At 50.4% G+C, this 15199-nt stretch overlaps 1 protein-coding gene across 2 annotated transcripts in view; it reads right to left on the reverse strand.

Annotated features, from left to right (window-relative positions):
- Positions 1 to 4398: 4398 nt before the first annotated feature.
- The window catches only part of NOTCH1 (notch receptor 1), a 42547-nt gene continuing 31746 nt past the window's right edge, over positions 4399 to 15199 (reverse strand). The window contains exons 23-34 of one of the 2 annotated variants that reach the window (XM_082295276.1): positions 14794 to 14913; positions 14587 to 14699; positions 13566 to 14137; positions 12430 to 12858; positions 11485 to 11633; positions 10633 to 10849; positions 10214 to 10304; positions 9828 to 9993; positions 8838 to 9133; positions 8376 to 8523; positions 8174 to 8271; positions 4399 to 7718 (exon numbers count right to left, since the gene is read on the reverse strand). In XM_082295276.1, the coding sequence (XP_082151402.1) occupies positions 6240 to 7718; positions 8174 to 8271; positions 8376 to 8523; positions 8838 to 9133; positions 9828 to 9993; positions 10214 to 10304; positions 10633 to 10849; positions 11485 to 11633; positions 12430 to 12858; positions 13566 to 14137; positions 14587 to 14699; positions 14794 to 14913 (3878 nt within the window). In that variant the 3' untranslated portion in view covers positions 4399 to 6239. Of the gene's footprint in view, positions 7719 to 8173; positions 8272 to 8375; positions 8524 to 8837; positions 9134 to 9827; positions 9994 to 10213; positions 10305 to 10632; positions 10850 to 11484; positions 11634 to 12429; positions 12859 to 13565; positions 14138 to 14586; positions 14700 to 14793; positions 15052 to 15199 lie in introns of both variants that reach the window. The other variant, XM_082295275.1, reaches the window with a different exon arrangement.

Here is a 15199-nt window from a genome sequence, read left to right on the forward strand (position 1 = left end):
CGTGTCACGGCGCGGCGCGCGATGACGTCACGGCGGCGCGCGCACCCGGCTGTGTTGCTGTTCAGTGCAGAGAAACGGGGGCGGGGACGAGTCGCGGGTTCGAGGCCCGGCTGGGCGGCTCCACGTCACGGGTTCGAGGCCCGGTCGGGACGTCTCGTCCCGGTGCCGGCACGGTCTCGCTTCTAGGCCGGGGTGCGGTGGAGCGTGTCCCCGTTGCGGCTCCCGTTGCGGTCCCGGTCCCCTCGGGTGTCTGGTGCGGGTGCAGTGGCGCGGGCGGCCGCCAGGGCGGGACAGAGTTCCGCCGGTCCGGTGCCGGTCCCGGGGGAGCCGCTGCCCATGGCGGGGCGGGTCAGGGGCTCCCTCGGGCTGCTGGAACTGAGAAATTCGTGATGCTAGACAAAGAAGGAAATGAGATTCTGCCTCACAGAGACAAGCTGTGACTCGCTGCAAAGCGAGGTCCTGTCCTGCACGTCCCTGGGGGCTTAATTAGTAAAGGTACATTAACTAGAGGAGGCTGCGGTGCACGTGTGTCCAAAAGTATCGTGACCAGAAACGAATCCCAGAATCCTTAAGTCTTAAAAAGCCCTCTAAGGTCACCGAGTACCGTGTTCACCACTAAACCCCGTCCCCAAGTGCCACCTCCACGTGGCCTTTTGACCTCTCCAGGGATGGTGATTCCAGCACTGCTCCAACGCTTAACCACCCTTTCCGCGATTAACTTCTCCCAGATATCCAATCTAAACCTCCCCTGGCACAACTCGAGGCCGTTTCCTCTCATCCTGTCCCTTGTTCCCTGGGAGCACAGCCTGAACCTCACCTGTGTCCATCCTCCTGTCAGGGAGATGGAAAGAAGGAGAAGATCCCTCCTGAGCCTCCTTTCCTCCAGGGCTGAGCCCCCCCAGCTCCTTCAGCCACTCCTGGTGCTCCAGACCCTTCATCAGCTTCGTGTCTCTCTGAGGTGCGGCTCTATTTTACACAAACACGAAGCTTTTTAAGCCAGCAGCAGAAGAATGTCTGTCACCCACCAGCGCGGCCCCCGTGCTGATACTGTCACACCCTGCACCCAACAACAAGCCTTGGAGAGGAAAATACAACGACCTAAACAAACATCTTAATCAAGGGTCATTATCGGTGCAAGAGCTGTTCCTGCACGCTTGATCATTAAAGCAGGGGAATATCCTCAAAGCCCCCGTCCAAGCAGGGGAAGCAGCACTTTGATGCTGGTGTGGGAACCAGAGGCAGCGCTGTGATTTTTAAGTGCCTTTCATCTCCCTCTTTTGTAGGAACATTCTTATAAACCAGCTTGTCAAATACAATTTCCCTGCGCAGGCATGAGTTGCAGATAAAGCCCTGGTTCTCCCTTGGTATTTCCCCCAACAGGTGTAATCTGAGGAAACATGGTTTTAATTAGCCTGATTGGCTTTTTGTGTGCTAAATACCATCAATAGCTCACATCTGTATCTACAGTTAGATATTTATGTTTATTTAACCCTCTCATACACGGGTACACAATGCAAACACCAACAATGGGATCTCACCTTTGCTGTTCTGACAAATAAGTAATTAAAAAGAATTGCCACATTAAAGCATTCAATCCCTTTTTACCCTGAAGTTTTCTAGCTGATTTGCTGGACTCAGCGATAGCTCTGGACTTGAGGGACCCATTATAAGTGAAAACCTTTGCCAGTGAGGACAGCACGTGTCCTCTCCTCCTTCACAGAATCACAGAATGGTTTGGTTTGGAAGGGACCTTAAAAATCATCGAATTCTGACCCTCTGCCATGGGCAGCAACACCTTCCACTATCCCAGGTTGCTCCAAGCCCCGTCCAACCTGGCCTTGGACACTCAGGGATGGGGCAGCCACAGCTTCTCTCTTCCTCAGCTCACCTGGGACATAAGACAAACCATACTGACCTTTTCCTGGTCATTTATTCAGTCTTCAGGTTGCACACAACCAGAAACACAACCTTACCCCGCGAGCGTGCTATAAAAAGGATCATTCTTTGAGTTTAGAAACAGGGAAAATGGCTAAGAGAGATTTTCTGTATCCCTTACCTGTATTTGGCATCTTGTTGGCCAACTGGACAAGCTGAGTTTTATTTATTTACTCATTCAGTTGCTGTGATTATTCAGACTACCCCAGCCACATTAACCCTGTGTGCTTTGAGCGAGGCTAAACCCGAGATGAATTTGGCTCCTTTTGTACATTCTTCAGGGGCTGATTTCAGCTGCAGCAACAATTCCTCAGTCAGGGCTGGAGCAGCTGCGAGCAACTTTCTGAGCAAACACCAACAGCCCGGAGGGAGAAGCAATACAGAGTAGCAGTTTCTAAATGTCCCATCTAATTGAGCAGGAATAATGAAAACAAAGAGTGAAAAAAACCAAAAAAACAAGCCCTCCAGCATGTAAACAAATAGTTCAGGTGCAGGGATTCCTCAGAGCACCAACATACCTGCCATGGCAGTAGCTAATCTTGTTTCACGCAAACACTCCTGAACCCTTCCCTCGGCGTGGGATGTGATTTTAGTGCTTCTCAGCCTTTTTCACCTGGAACGCTTGCCATGATCTATTCACTCCTCAGCATCCTCTGGTGGTGGGAGAGCTTGAAATTCAGCTCCCAAAAATTCCTTTACCCGCATGAGGTGAAGATGAACTTGTGGTGGGACAACGTGGGTTGGTTGGTGTGGGAAGATAAATCCTTCTGGACAGGGAGTTGGTGGGAAAGCCTTAAGTGCGAAAGGAGAGTTTGAAACTAGGGTAGTTTCTCTTGTCTCTTATTTAACTTTGCCTCAATCCCAGCTGGATCTGTGACACGACAATCATCTCATGTACCCACGAGTTTGTTGGTCACCGGATGCCTCATAAATATAAATCACTTGGGGCTAAACACTTAAAACCTAAATTTTTGCATCCTTACTCCTCTGCTACTTAGAAAATCTTAACTGACTTCTAGTTCAAATGACCTTGTGGCCAATTAATTAGTATCTCTTCGTTTGCTTCTTTCCATGGTATTTGGCCCCCTCTTTCCTTGTCCTGTCCCTCTGCCCATTCCTCATGGAAAATCCCATGCTTTGCAGCCCCTCTTGTTAAACGAGCCACATGTGTTGCCTCTTGCAATGTCACGTTGTTTTCCATGTCCTCATAAACCCTTTTTTTAATCTATTCCAGGCCAAATTTCCGCCTTGCCCATGAGTGACTTGGCTGTAGTACACTGGACCGGGCAGGAGAGGATCTTTTAATGTCTCCTCGCTTTGGGATGAGCCTCTGCCAGCCCCACTGGCAGCACTGGAGCCGTGCTGGGCTTGTGCTGGGATGGGAATGTGTGGGAGAAGCCTGGAAGGCTGAGCTGTGTGGGATTCATGAGCAGCTCATGTGTGAGTCACGCTGGAGGCAGACACACTCCATTTAGTGCACCCCAGATGGGATGCAGCAGACACAGGCAGGGGGAAGACACATCCTGGGAAGCCCATCTCCAGCATGTCCCTCTGGGTGTTGAGATCCTCGCTGGTGACACATTTTACAGGGGGAGGAGGGGTTTGTCCTCTGTTAAAATACCCCTTTCCATGGGGGTTGATGTTCCCTTTCCCGCAACGTCACCTCCCTGACCTCTGAAGGTGAGTTTTGCTGCTGTGGGTGGCACATAAAACGCCACTGTCATGGCACCAGTTGCTGACCAGTCGTACAGCAAGTGTTTGGGGGCCCTGGATCTGTCTGGGGCTGGATCCCAGCCCCGTGCACACATAACCTCTCTCCCTCCCCAGCCACGGAGTGGAAAATACCAGCATTCCAGGCTTATGTGATTTGGGAGGAGGTCAATGGCTCCGCTATTTATATCCAGTTATTTGGGGACTTTGCAGCTGCATTTGCACTACAGAGTCCCTGTGGGGTAGAGAAAGAATTCAGTGAAATTAAATTAAATTAAATTACCTTAAAAATCTTTAAGGTAATTCAATTGTACAGCAAGGACAGCAAACATTTCTGGATGGTGGAGTGACACAAGTAAAACTGTCCCTCTGGTGCTGCTGTTCCTGTTTTTTTTGAAGATGCGAGGGACATTCTTTAAAACAATTTTTCCATGTTTCCCCTTTTAGATCTTGACCCGATGGCCTGAGGATATCAGAGCACCCACAGCAGGTGAAGAGCTACCTGGGCAGAGCTCCTCCTGCCTTGCTCAGGTGTCTCAAGTCAGTGAGTTTAGCAGAAATTAAAGAGAAATTTTCATTGTCCAAAGCTCTTCTCTGAGTTTTTACACAGAGAACAAGATGTTGGGAAAGCTCCAGCCCTGTGTGCAAGAAGCAGCCCTGAAAGATGGCAGGTGTCAAATCCAGAATTCAACTGACCCGTAAGAAAAACACCAAGTTCCAGTTTTAGTAAAATCTAGATGCCCAGAAGCATCATTTATTGCAAATCAGTTAACCAAAAAAAATACATCATTTTTGCAAACTACAACTTTGCATGTACATAACTTTATTACAGAAGATATCTTTTCTTAAACTACACTCTAGTTTATAAAACATAGGAAGATTCAACACCACGTGATGTTTTTATCACTCATATTAGGCGTGTCACGATAACAATGGTCTGAAATGTTAACTAAGATGAGTGCTCAGCAAGGCGCTGTGCCTTGAGAAATATCCATTTTATTTGGTGTTCTAATAGAAAGGAATGAGGAAAAGGAACCCTTTTCTTAGGTTTTCTTGATTAACTGCTCTCTATCTGCCTGTCCCATACACATTATCTAGTCTTAGGGTGTCTGCTTGCTTTTGCACCCGAGTGAGTGATATTCCAACACCTCTAAAAGGTGATATATTTATGATATATTTAAGACTCGCTCATTTAGATTTTTGAAACAAAATCCACCTTTTCTTGAAAACAAACAAACAAACAAACAAAAAAAGGTATTTACAAACATTAAATCTGCCACAGGCTTATACTGTATTTTACATGATACACAGAAAGAGTGCACATCAGTGTAAAAAAAGATGCATCACTCCAGGCTAACGTCACAGAACAAAATGTTAACGTCTCACAGCACAGCTGTGCTGGCCCTTCGCCCTCCAGTTTGGCCAGTCCAGCCTCCCACCAAAACCAGCAGCACATCCCACTGGGCACCCAGTGAGGGCTCTGCCAGAGGAGCTGGGGCCGGGCGAGCACGTGGGGGTGGCAGTGTGATAATGCTTTGTAATCTCACTCAGGGTGTCTGCACCACCAGACACACCTTCTTTTAAAAATAGGCAGGCCATCCTTAAAATAAGGATGTGGTTTACAAAGTTTATATTGGCATTTATTTCTTAAACAGTTACTCAAAGGCAAACACGAAAACAAAACAAAATTAAAAAAACCAGTAAAGATATTCAAAGTAAAATTAAGTCTCCTTTGTGTATATACTCCATAGTTATGGGCTTGCTCTCTTGGAAGTTTGGCAAATATACTTCTTTTTGATGGGGGACAGTATTCATGTTTTGTAGTTGGGTTTTTTTAGCTTAGAAACTGTTCTTAGAGGTCTATAATCCTGATTTTCTTTCTTTTTTTTTTCTTTTTAAGATCATAAAAATCATTTAAATATATATATTTTTATATATATAAAAACAAGAGAGAACAAAAATTTCTATTATCAAGGCAAATGTACAACTATATAATACTGAAATTTAAACAAAGATTCGTGAATGGTACCATAAAATGTCCTCTCATATAATAGCAAAGGAAACATTTTAAAGTACATTAAAAAAATTTGTCCATACTTAATTTTTTTCCCCTTAAGGAGTGGTATTTTTAGTCAATTTTTCCTTCCCCTCTTTCTCACCTCTCTTTCTGAGTTGAAAGAGAAAAAAAATAAATTAATGGCATTTCAGAATCACAAATCGTCGCTTACAGCTTTACATAAACATTTCCTTTCAAATCAAACACAATGAACCCCCCCAAACAAAAGAGAACGTCCTATAAAAACCTAATTTGTTGATTTCTCCAAACACAACTGGTGTCCCACATTGAGTTCTTAACAATAGAACATATAAATAAAAAGGCAGTGTTCTCATGTAAAATAAAAAGTACATAAATAAATACTAAAAAAAAAAAAAAAAAAAAAAAAGGAATTAATTTGTCTTTTTCTTTTCTTTTTTCTTTTTTATAAAAACATATTTAAAAAGGATCCTTTAATAAAAGCATCCAGTGTACTTTTAAAAAAAAAGATCTCCCTCGAGCTTCTGGCTCCCAGTGAGAGTCTCTAAAACACCTTCCTTCACTTGAAGGCCTCGGGGATGTGTCCCATCTGTGACTGCATACTCGTGGGAGGGCTGGAGATGCCCTCGGACCAGTCGGACACGTTGGAGTGAGGAGAGGAGCTGGACCACTGGTCCGGCGACTCCGGAGACGGCGTGAGGAAAGGGTGGTCGGGCACCTGGAGCTGGTGGCTGGGGGTGTTGTCCAAGGGGGAGGAATAACTGTGCTGGGAAGGTGGGGTCAGGAACTGCGTGGTGGTCATGGGCTGGGCGAGGGAGGACGGCAGGGAGGTGGGCAGCAGCTGGGAATCCTGCGGCAGGATGGTGTGCACGGCCATGGCGCTGCTGCTCACCGGCTGCAGGTCGGGCTGGCTCAGCTCCGTACCGAGGAAATTCTGGCCCATGTGGCCGCTCCCGTTGGAGCCGGGGTTGTGGTGCTGCTGCTGCTGCTGCGGCTGCGGCGGCGGCTGCTGGGGCTGCTGCGGCTGCTGCGGCTGCGGCTGCAGGTTGGGCTGCTGGAGCTGCTGCTGCTGCTGCATCTGCTGGAGCTGCTGGCTCTGCATCAGGTGGGGCTGGGACGCCAGCCGGGTGCTGGGCATGGCCTGGTAGCTCATCATCTGCGACAAGCTGGTGGTGGGCAGCCCGTTGTGCAGGGAGGTCATCATGCCGTGCTGCAGGTTCTGGGGCTGCTGGTGCGCCCCGGGCTGCAGGTTGCCTCGCAGGGGGTTGTACTGGCTCTGCACCATCCCGTTCTGCAGCCTGCTGAGCCAGTCACACTGCCCGTTCAGCCCGGCCCCGCCGCCCACCGAGAAGCTCATGGGGGCATTGCTCATCACCGTGCTGGGGCTGGACACCGGCAGGTGGGACAGGCGCGGCGGCACGGAATCGAAGCCCATCCTGCTGGAGTTGCCCATGGCCATATCCTGCTTGCCCGCCATGTTGAGGTGATTGATGCTCAGGTGGGCATCGGGCATGCCTGGCAGGTGGTTCAGAGGCATGGAAGGGGACTGCTGGAACGGAGAGGTCATCAGTGGGGGAGAGGCCACGTCTGAGAGGTACCCGTGGGGCGACTCCAGGGAGTCCACTGGAGACAACACGCTGGAGTTGTCAAGCAGACACCCTTTTCCATCTTGGGACTTTTTCCTCCGGGCTTTGAGGTCTTTGGCATCCTTGCCATTGCAGCTCAGCCCCTTGGTGCTCGGCTTCCTGGCCTTCTTGCCCTGCACGGCGGGTTTGAGGTTGCCGATGTAGCTGTTGGGGGAGCAGAGCGGGGGGGACAGGGTGGGTGCCCCCAGGGGGCCGTTGTGCAGGGGAGGGCTCCGCACCAGGTTGTACTCGTCCAGCAGCCGGACGATGTCGTGGTGCATGCGCTCCTGGGCGATGTCCCGCGGCAGGCGGTCCATGTGGTCCGTGATGTCCCGGTTGGCAAAATGGTCCAGCAGGACCTTGGCGGTTTCGTAGCTCCCTTCTCTGGCTGCCAGGAACAGTGGAGTCTCCTCCTGGAAAGCCAGCAATGTTTGGTTAGGGTTGAGTTCATGGATTCTCCTGGCTAGCACTGCCCTGAGCTCCATGCCCAACTTCATGTTGTTGGGTGGCAGAGATGGTCTGTCCTCATCTCTCCTCTGGTGAGGGTTTGCTCCTGCTTTTTTCTACCCTGCTGAGCCATCTCCATGTACTGATATCAAACCAGGAACCCCCAAGTGACCCAGAACATGCTGGAGGTGGCCACAAAGACACTGTACCAAACTGCCCACCAAGCACTGCACAGCCCCTCAACATCACCCCTACAGCCAAATCCCACAGTGCTCCTTTTAGCTAAATCCAACAACTTCATTCACAGCAGAACAATCAAATCAGACTCAGTGCCAGGCATTTGTATTTTAGCCAGAAATTACTCTTTAACAGACTCCCACAATGGTTCTTCCCTTGCATATTTCAGCCTGGGAGATCTTACCTTATTATTCTGCATGTCCTTATTGGCACCATTCTTCAGGAGGACCATTGCAGCTTCCACGTTATTCACAGCAGCTGCCCAGTGCAGGGCTGACTTGCCTGGAGAGGAAAACCATGAAATACAACACACATCAGTGAGTGCTAAGATAAGCAGTAAGCATCCCTTTTGTCCCATGTCTGGGCTGTTTTAGCTGCCTCAGTACCTAAATCATCCACGGCGTTGACGTCAGCGTGGCAGTTGATGAGGTCATCCAGCATCCCCTCCACAGCCAAGCGAGCAGCCAGGATCAGGGGAGTGGTCCCGTCATGCATTCGGGCATCCAGGTCTGTTGCCCTGTTCCTAATCAGGATCTGCCACGAGAAGGGCCAAAGCAGAGGGAACACAAACATTAGGAGGGGCAGACAGCAAGGCACTCCAGGTATCCAGGCTTCAGGACCTGCAATGCCCTTTCCAAAGGTTCATCTCTCCAGTTCTGCTCCCAGTCCAGCGGTGCTGCCGTGGGGTTGCTGCTTTGCTGTGCCCCAAGACAACAAGAGCTTCATTTTTTAACACTGTGACCCCACACCTTGCCCAGGTGAGCAGGAGACCCTGTGATAAGGCTCTTCACGTGGCACCACTATTTCCCCCCAAAAACCCCGAAACCGGCGGCCAAAGCATCAATCACCTGGAAGACTCCTTGGGCATCGGCAGAGACGGCGGCGTGCAGGGGTGTCCGGCCCATGTTGTCCTGGATGTTGGCATCAGCGCTGGCCTCCAGCAGGCGCTTGGCAGCGTCCGAGCGGGAGTACCTGGCGGCCAGGTGCAGGGCGGTCTCGCCGGTGCGGTCAGTCTGGTTGTGCAGACTGGCGCCCTGGTAGATGAAGTCCGAGATGACGGCGGGAGCATCGTCCTCCTCCTCGCTGTTGCCGGTCTCCAGCCCTCCTCCGCTGCACGAGGCGATCATGAGGGGGGTGAAGCCGTCTGAAAGCACAGGGGAACCCGGGGAAAAAAGGCTTTTTACCCTCTGTAATGCAGGAGGCTCAGCCAGACGCTCTGTCTGCGATAGATGCTTATTCTCCTGGGTGCACCAAGACTGAGTTCCTGACTAGTTCTGAACATCAAACACGAATATCCTTCCTCTGATATGGATCTGAAATTCCTTAGTGGTATCTTGCCACTCAGTGCTTTCCCTATTTCATCTGCTCGTTTGCACATGCACCACGTAAGGTGCAGTTTGTAAGGAAGGCTGCTCAAAGCAAACCAAGTGTGGTAAATACCTTCATTATTTCAGAGCACAGTTCCACAGACATGGGGAAGACCAAGTGTTTGTAAGAATTTAAAAACCTATTAACCATTGTTAAAGACCTGAAAAGAATGTGAAATGTACAGTTGGGTGGGAGGAGAGGAATATAGGAGCAGCAGAGAGAACCTGGGTGATTTAATAGGTACTTCTGTAATTTCCATCTCAGTGACTGAACAAAAGAGCTCTCATGGAAAGCAAAATGGGACAGTCTCTCTCTAGATCACACACAACAGCAACCCTGTGGTGCAGAATTTGTAGCAGTGACTCTGTTCCAACAAGAGACAGGTAGGGCTGTGGGGCTGCTCCCTGCAGGGGCTGAGGGAGGGTTTGACATGAGCTGACAGCCAGTGCAGAAGTGCAAGGGGTCCTTACCCGGCCCTCTGACGTTGACATCCATGCAGTCAGCATCAATTTCCCCCTGTGGAGGGGTAGGAGCCATGGAGGAAATGCGCAGGTCAGCGGCGTCCAGGTGCTGCTGTGTCCACTGCCTGTGATCTGTCTGGTCATCCGTGTCCGGCAGCATTGCCTGCTCCTCGAACTGAGGAAACAGCAGGGAATGAGCTCCCAGAAAAGCACCTTGGGCTGAGCTCCAGTCTGGGAAGCCCTGAGAGGCTCCAAGGTGTGTGCTTGTCACAGGCAGGTTTGCAAAGCAGCTGGGAGCAGCAATGAGGGGCCCCTGAGTGTCCCTCTGCTCCTTCTGTGACAAACCCAGGAGTGACTGCCTGCAGCATAGGGAGGGAATGTGGCAGAGGGCTTACCCTGAACTTCTTGGTGTCCAAGGTCTCCTCATCGCCCCACTCATTCTGGTTGTCATCCATCAGCGTGCCGTCCGAAGCATTTTTGAGGGGTCTTTAAAAATAAAGCCATACAAAAAGTTATCTCCTCTGGAGAAACCGTGATGGACTGTGTCCATGTACGTACACAAACTGAAAGAATAATCAACCAATTTCCAGGAGGTTCCCCTCAGGCTGCATTTCATTTTTTACCAAGTGCAAACAGATTACAAAGATGGAACACTGCTTTTTTCCCCATGCAGAACTTTAAGACCCCTGATTTTTCTCCTCCCTGCCACACCAATATGATGCACTGGAGAACAAAACTCCGACGGGCTCTCTCAGGAGAGCCCTGAGCAGCCCTGCTGCACCGTGTTTATGGGGTTAGCAAGCAAATTACTCACTTCAGTCCAACAGAATCCTCCCCGAGGGGTTCCCGGCGCTTCTTCTTGCTCGACTCCGTCACTTTGAAGCCCTCTGGGAACCAAAGCTGCCCATGCTCCCTGCGCCGCTTGCGAGACACCAGCACTCCCAGTCCAATGAAGGCGAGCAAGACCAGCGCAGCCACCACCACGTACATAGGATACAGTTGGGAGTTCTTCGTGGGCTCGGCTGTTTCACCTACAAAACAGTGGGGCACAAAGAGATGCTGAGACATTAAGCTGCATAGCAAACCAGGGACAGAGTGGAAATGAAGGAAAATTAGTTAATAGAGGTACCTAAGTCTGATCTAAATCAGCCCCCCCCCTCCAACCCCCCCTCCCCAAAATAAGGTCATTTTATACGCTATTAATCAGAATTGCAAACTATCGGCAAATTCTCGGCTGCACAAGGCAGCCTGCACCAGGAGACAGCTTCACTTTTTTCTCCTTTAAGGAAAAGGATTAGCAAACTTCAAATCATTGCGCTTGCATTGAGCTGTTAAGACAAAAGGATTTAGGGGGGATTTTCAAGATACAAACTTCAACTCCTTGCATGTCACTGATTGATTGGAGCTGCTTGGGTTTTCTTTTCCTTTTCTTTTTTTAATAACTTTTAGAGTGATAATGATTTTGAAATAAAACCTGGAATAAGCAAAAATAATAAAGTGTGTTTCCAATTTTTTTAAAGAAAAGACTTAAGGGAGAAAAAAAAAAAAAAGTGAGGTTATTAAAACCAGACTGTGCTCAGATGCAGCCAATTGACAGATAACTAAACTTGGGGAAGGCTGGAAAGTTTTGGCTGTCTCTCCTCCCCGGCTGACCAGCTGTACGTACTTTTAACAGCTTCTATTTTGTAGGGTATGTTCAGGTTGCCGAGGGAGGCCAAGGCTCCCAGGAATGCTGCCACATCGGTGGCACTCTGGAAGCACTGGGAAGATGACTGGATGCACTGGCGGTTATCAATTTCCAAGTAGACGATGGATCTGTGAGAGAGAAGAGTCAATAAGGAACAGGGAGCGATGACCACACCGAGGACACGGGTGAGCCCCGTCTCCCTGCCCTCTTTAACCCCCATCAGTGGGAATTAGAAGGTGGGAACCCATCTCCTTGCTTCCCTGTGGCCCAAAGCCTGCAGCTCGCACTCATGGTCTGTTGGATTTGCCTCAGTGAATGCAGTAAAATCCAGCTCTTTATCTACAGGAATGGATGGGAGGCTCTGTTTCACAATGTTTGAAAATTACCCAGACACTACAGTATCTTAAATAATGCTGCTTGGGAGCCTTCAGATCTTCTCACATCATTTTCACTGCTCTAACTCCTTTGCCTTCGGTGGTTTTTGATTGAGTCCATGGAGAGGGAGCAGGTTAGATGTGCATGTTTACACCAAAGATCTCCAAACACAGATTGCAGTAATTGAGTTTTACAACAAAGCTCTAGAAAGCATTTCCCAGGGAGAAAATGAGGCTTAACTTAATGACTTCCTGAAGTCAGACAGTCGGTCAGGCCAACCTCTGCTTCCAGGTCCCACCCAGCCCAGCCCCGGCTCCCAACAATGCACAGGACTCCTTCAATCGTGAGAGTCGGCGCAGCATTGTACCCGGGATTCCTGAATGATCACTCCATTTTCCCACATGAGAGCAAAATCCGGTTTCTGTTCGCACAGAAAGCAACATCTAAATACAATTATCTGGCCTACATCCTTCCCTTCCTAGCGTGTTACTATTATCAACACAGAAAGCAAACTCAGAGTGCTGCTCAGAGAAAATGGAACCCTCTTACCCTCTGATGTCCATCTGATCGAGCTCCCTCTTCTGCCTCCTGCCAGCCCTGGAGTAGAGACTGCTCTTCACTTTGTTGATGACGGCACTGGACATATCTGACCAGTCCTCTGTGGACCTCTTGATGTAATGTTTTTTCAGTTCCTCCTCATTGCCATAGTATGGGAAGATCATATATTCCCCCTTGGGGTTCTTCTTGAAGACCACGTTGGTGTGCAGGACACGGCTCAGCTCCCGCAGGAAGTTGAAGGAGTTGTTCTTCAGGTTCTCGGGGGTGATGAGGACCACCACCACCAGCGTGCCATCTGCCAGCTTCTCTGGCATGTTGTTTGCACAGTCCAGACCATCCCACTCACACTCAAAATTGTTGCAACCCTGGTCACAGTGACCATCCGAGAAGTGATCTTTGCAGTACTGGTCATACAGAGGGCTGGAGGGAGGAGGAAGAAGAAAGGCAGAAGAAAGAATGAGACCAAGTACTGCAAATAACACCTATCTGCTGACAAAAACAGTGGTGGGTCCACAGGGATCACTCTTTTGTATAAATATTCTTCACCCTGACAGACACTAAACCAGTTTAAGTAGAAAGCAGCTGTTTCCTGCAGCATTCACCTCTGCAGGTGAGAGAGAGCAGCTGTTAAATTATAGAAGAAAAAGGGACAAATTACTGTGACTCAGAGAAGGCATGGGGACACAGAATAGTTACTAAGACCAGAGTTGGTCCAGGAATCTGGGACTAAGTTCCTGCTGTTGCCAAAGACAATGTTTGGGAAATGCTTGGATGTTAACATCATCATGTTTCCTGGCTGCTCTTCCATCTGGGGTCTCCCTGCCTTGAAACTGACTGTGTTACTGCTGTGAGTTGGAGAATTCACTTCTATGGAGCGATACAAGCTAGGACAGGGAAGCCATCTGCAGAGCGTCAAGCTCAGAGAGCTTCCAAGTGGATGTAAACTCAGAAGGACCACAGGGAGATGTGGTTGCTTGAGTTGCAGCCCCACAGGCAGCAGAACAGAATGCTGGAAGTGAACAGCAGGCCTGAGTCTAGGAGTTTTACCAGATGCAATCAGAAGGACCAGAGAGTCACCACAGAGGTCATGGGCTTTAAAACAAGAAGGTTTTAAAGAAGCCACTTACTTGCACTGCCCCTCGTATTTCTGGCAGTCAAACCCATCGTAGAGGCAGCCAGCATTATTGCACTGAGAGTCACACTTGCCATCGTTGAAATACTTCCAGCACTGCAGAGACTGGGAGCAGTTCTTCCAGGGATCGTTGAAGTTGAGGGAGCAGTCGCCCCCGTCCCAGCCGCAGGCGTGGTTGTTGCATTTCCCATCACAGATCTTGTTGCCGGCGTACCCCGCGCACACGGCGATCTCGCACTTCTCCTCGATTTTGGGGGGGATGATGTCCTGCCCGATGCCACCCTGGAAGTCGAAGTCGAGGATGTGGCAGTTGAGGCCGTTGAAGTTGGCGGGGCAGTTGCAGCGGTAGTAGGGCGAGGCGTCGCTGAAGAACTCGCAGGTGCCCCCGTTGTAGCAGGGGTTGGAGGTGCAGGGGCTGCTGGCTGGGTACTGGCATTCGGGGCCCGTGAAGGCCGGCGTGCACATGCACTTGGAGCTCTTGTGGATGGAGATGCAGGTGCCACCGTTCAGGCAGTGCAGGTTCCCACAGGTGCGGGAGTCGTTCTCGCAGGTGGCACCCACGAATCCCTGGGGAGGGCACAGCAAGGAGGGAGTCAGAATCGCTGATGCTGTCCTACAAGCAGCGTTAACACACATGTGTTTTGGGAAACTAAAACTCACCCTCTAAAACTGGCGATGGGCAAGAATAATCTTGAATGTAAAGCCCGTCAGAGCATCCCCTCAAAGTGAAGGGAGCTCTTTTCCATAGCTGCCTGCTCCACTTTGTGTGGTGCAAATAACATTCAGCCTGTTCTACCTTCAGGCCTGAGCCATCTTCTCCTTAACTCTATTCCAGCATCCTTGCAAGCGTGGAGGGTGCACATTTATGGATGCACCCACAGCAAAGCATCCTCTCATCCATGCCTATCCCTGCCTATCCCAGCTTGGGAAGCCTCGGGGGCTAAACTGGCCTCTTGACCACCCCTTGTGCCCATGCAACATTCCTTGCCCAGAGCTGGAGAGGAGCAGGCACCTACCGGGGGGCACTTGCAGATGAAGCCACGGCCAGTGTTGCTGGCAACAGCACAGGTCCCCCCATTCCTGCAGGGTTTGCCTTTGCAGCCGTCCACCACGGTGTCACAGCGACGGCCTGCGAGGGAGAGGAGCGTGTGAGGAGCAGAGGAAGGCGTGCAGGGATGCCTGGAGGGGCTGCAGGCTGGGAGCAGAGGGGATGCAGTGCTCACCTGCATAGCCAGGTCGGCACTCGCATTTGTAGTCGTTGACCCGCTGCACGCAGTTCTGGGTGCCGCGGGCGTCGCAGGGGTTGGACAGGCACTCGTTGACATCTCCCTCGCAGCGCTCCCCTACAAAGCCAGGGGGGCAGATGCAGCTGTAGCCACCTACCCGATCCTTGCACTTGCCATTGTTAAAGCACTTGGGCCCCAGGGTGACAGGATCAAAGAAAGGGCTGCAGTCATCCACATTGATCTCACAGTGCACCCCTAGAGAGATGGGGGAACAACCCACACAGCTCATCAAACAGTATCGGGGGGCCCGCTGCTCCCTTGTGTGAGCCTTCCCTGCCAAGGGGCTGAGCCTGACCACGTCAGTGGCAGCCTGAGCCACCTCTCGGGCAGGAGGGACATGGCA

Source organism: Coloeus monedula (assembly GCF_965178545.1).
Source record: "Coloeus monedula genome assembly, chromosome: 21".
In the NCBI taxonomy this organism is placed as follows: Eukaryota; Metazoa; Chordata; class Aves; order Passeriformes; family Corvidae; genus Coloeus; species Coloeus monedula.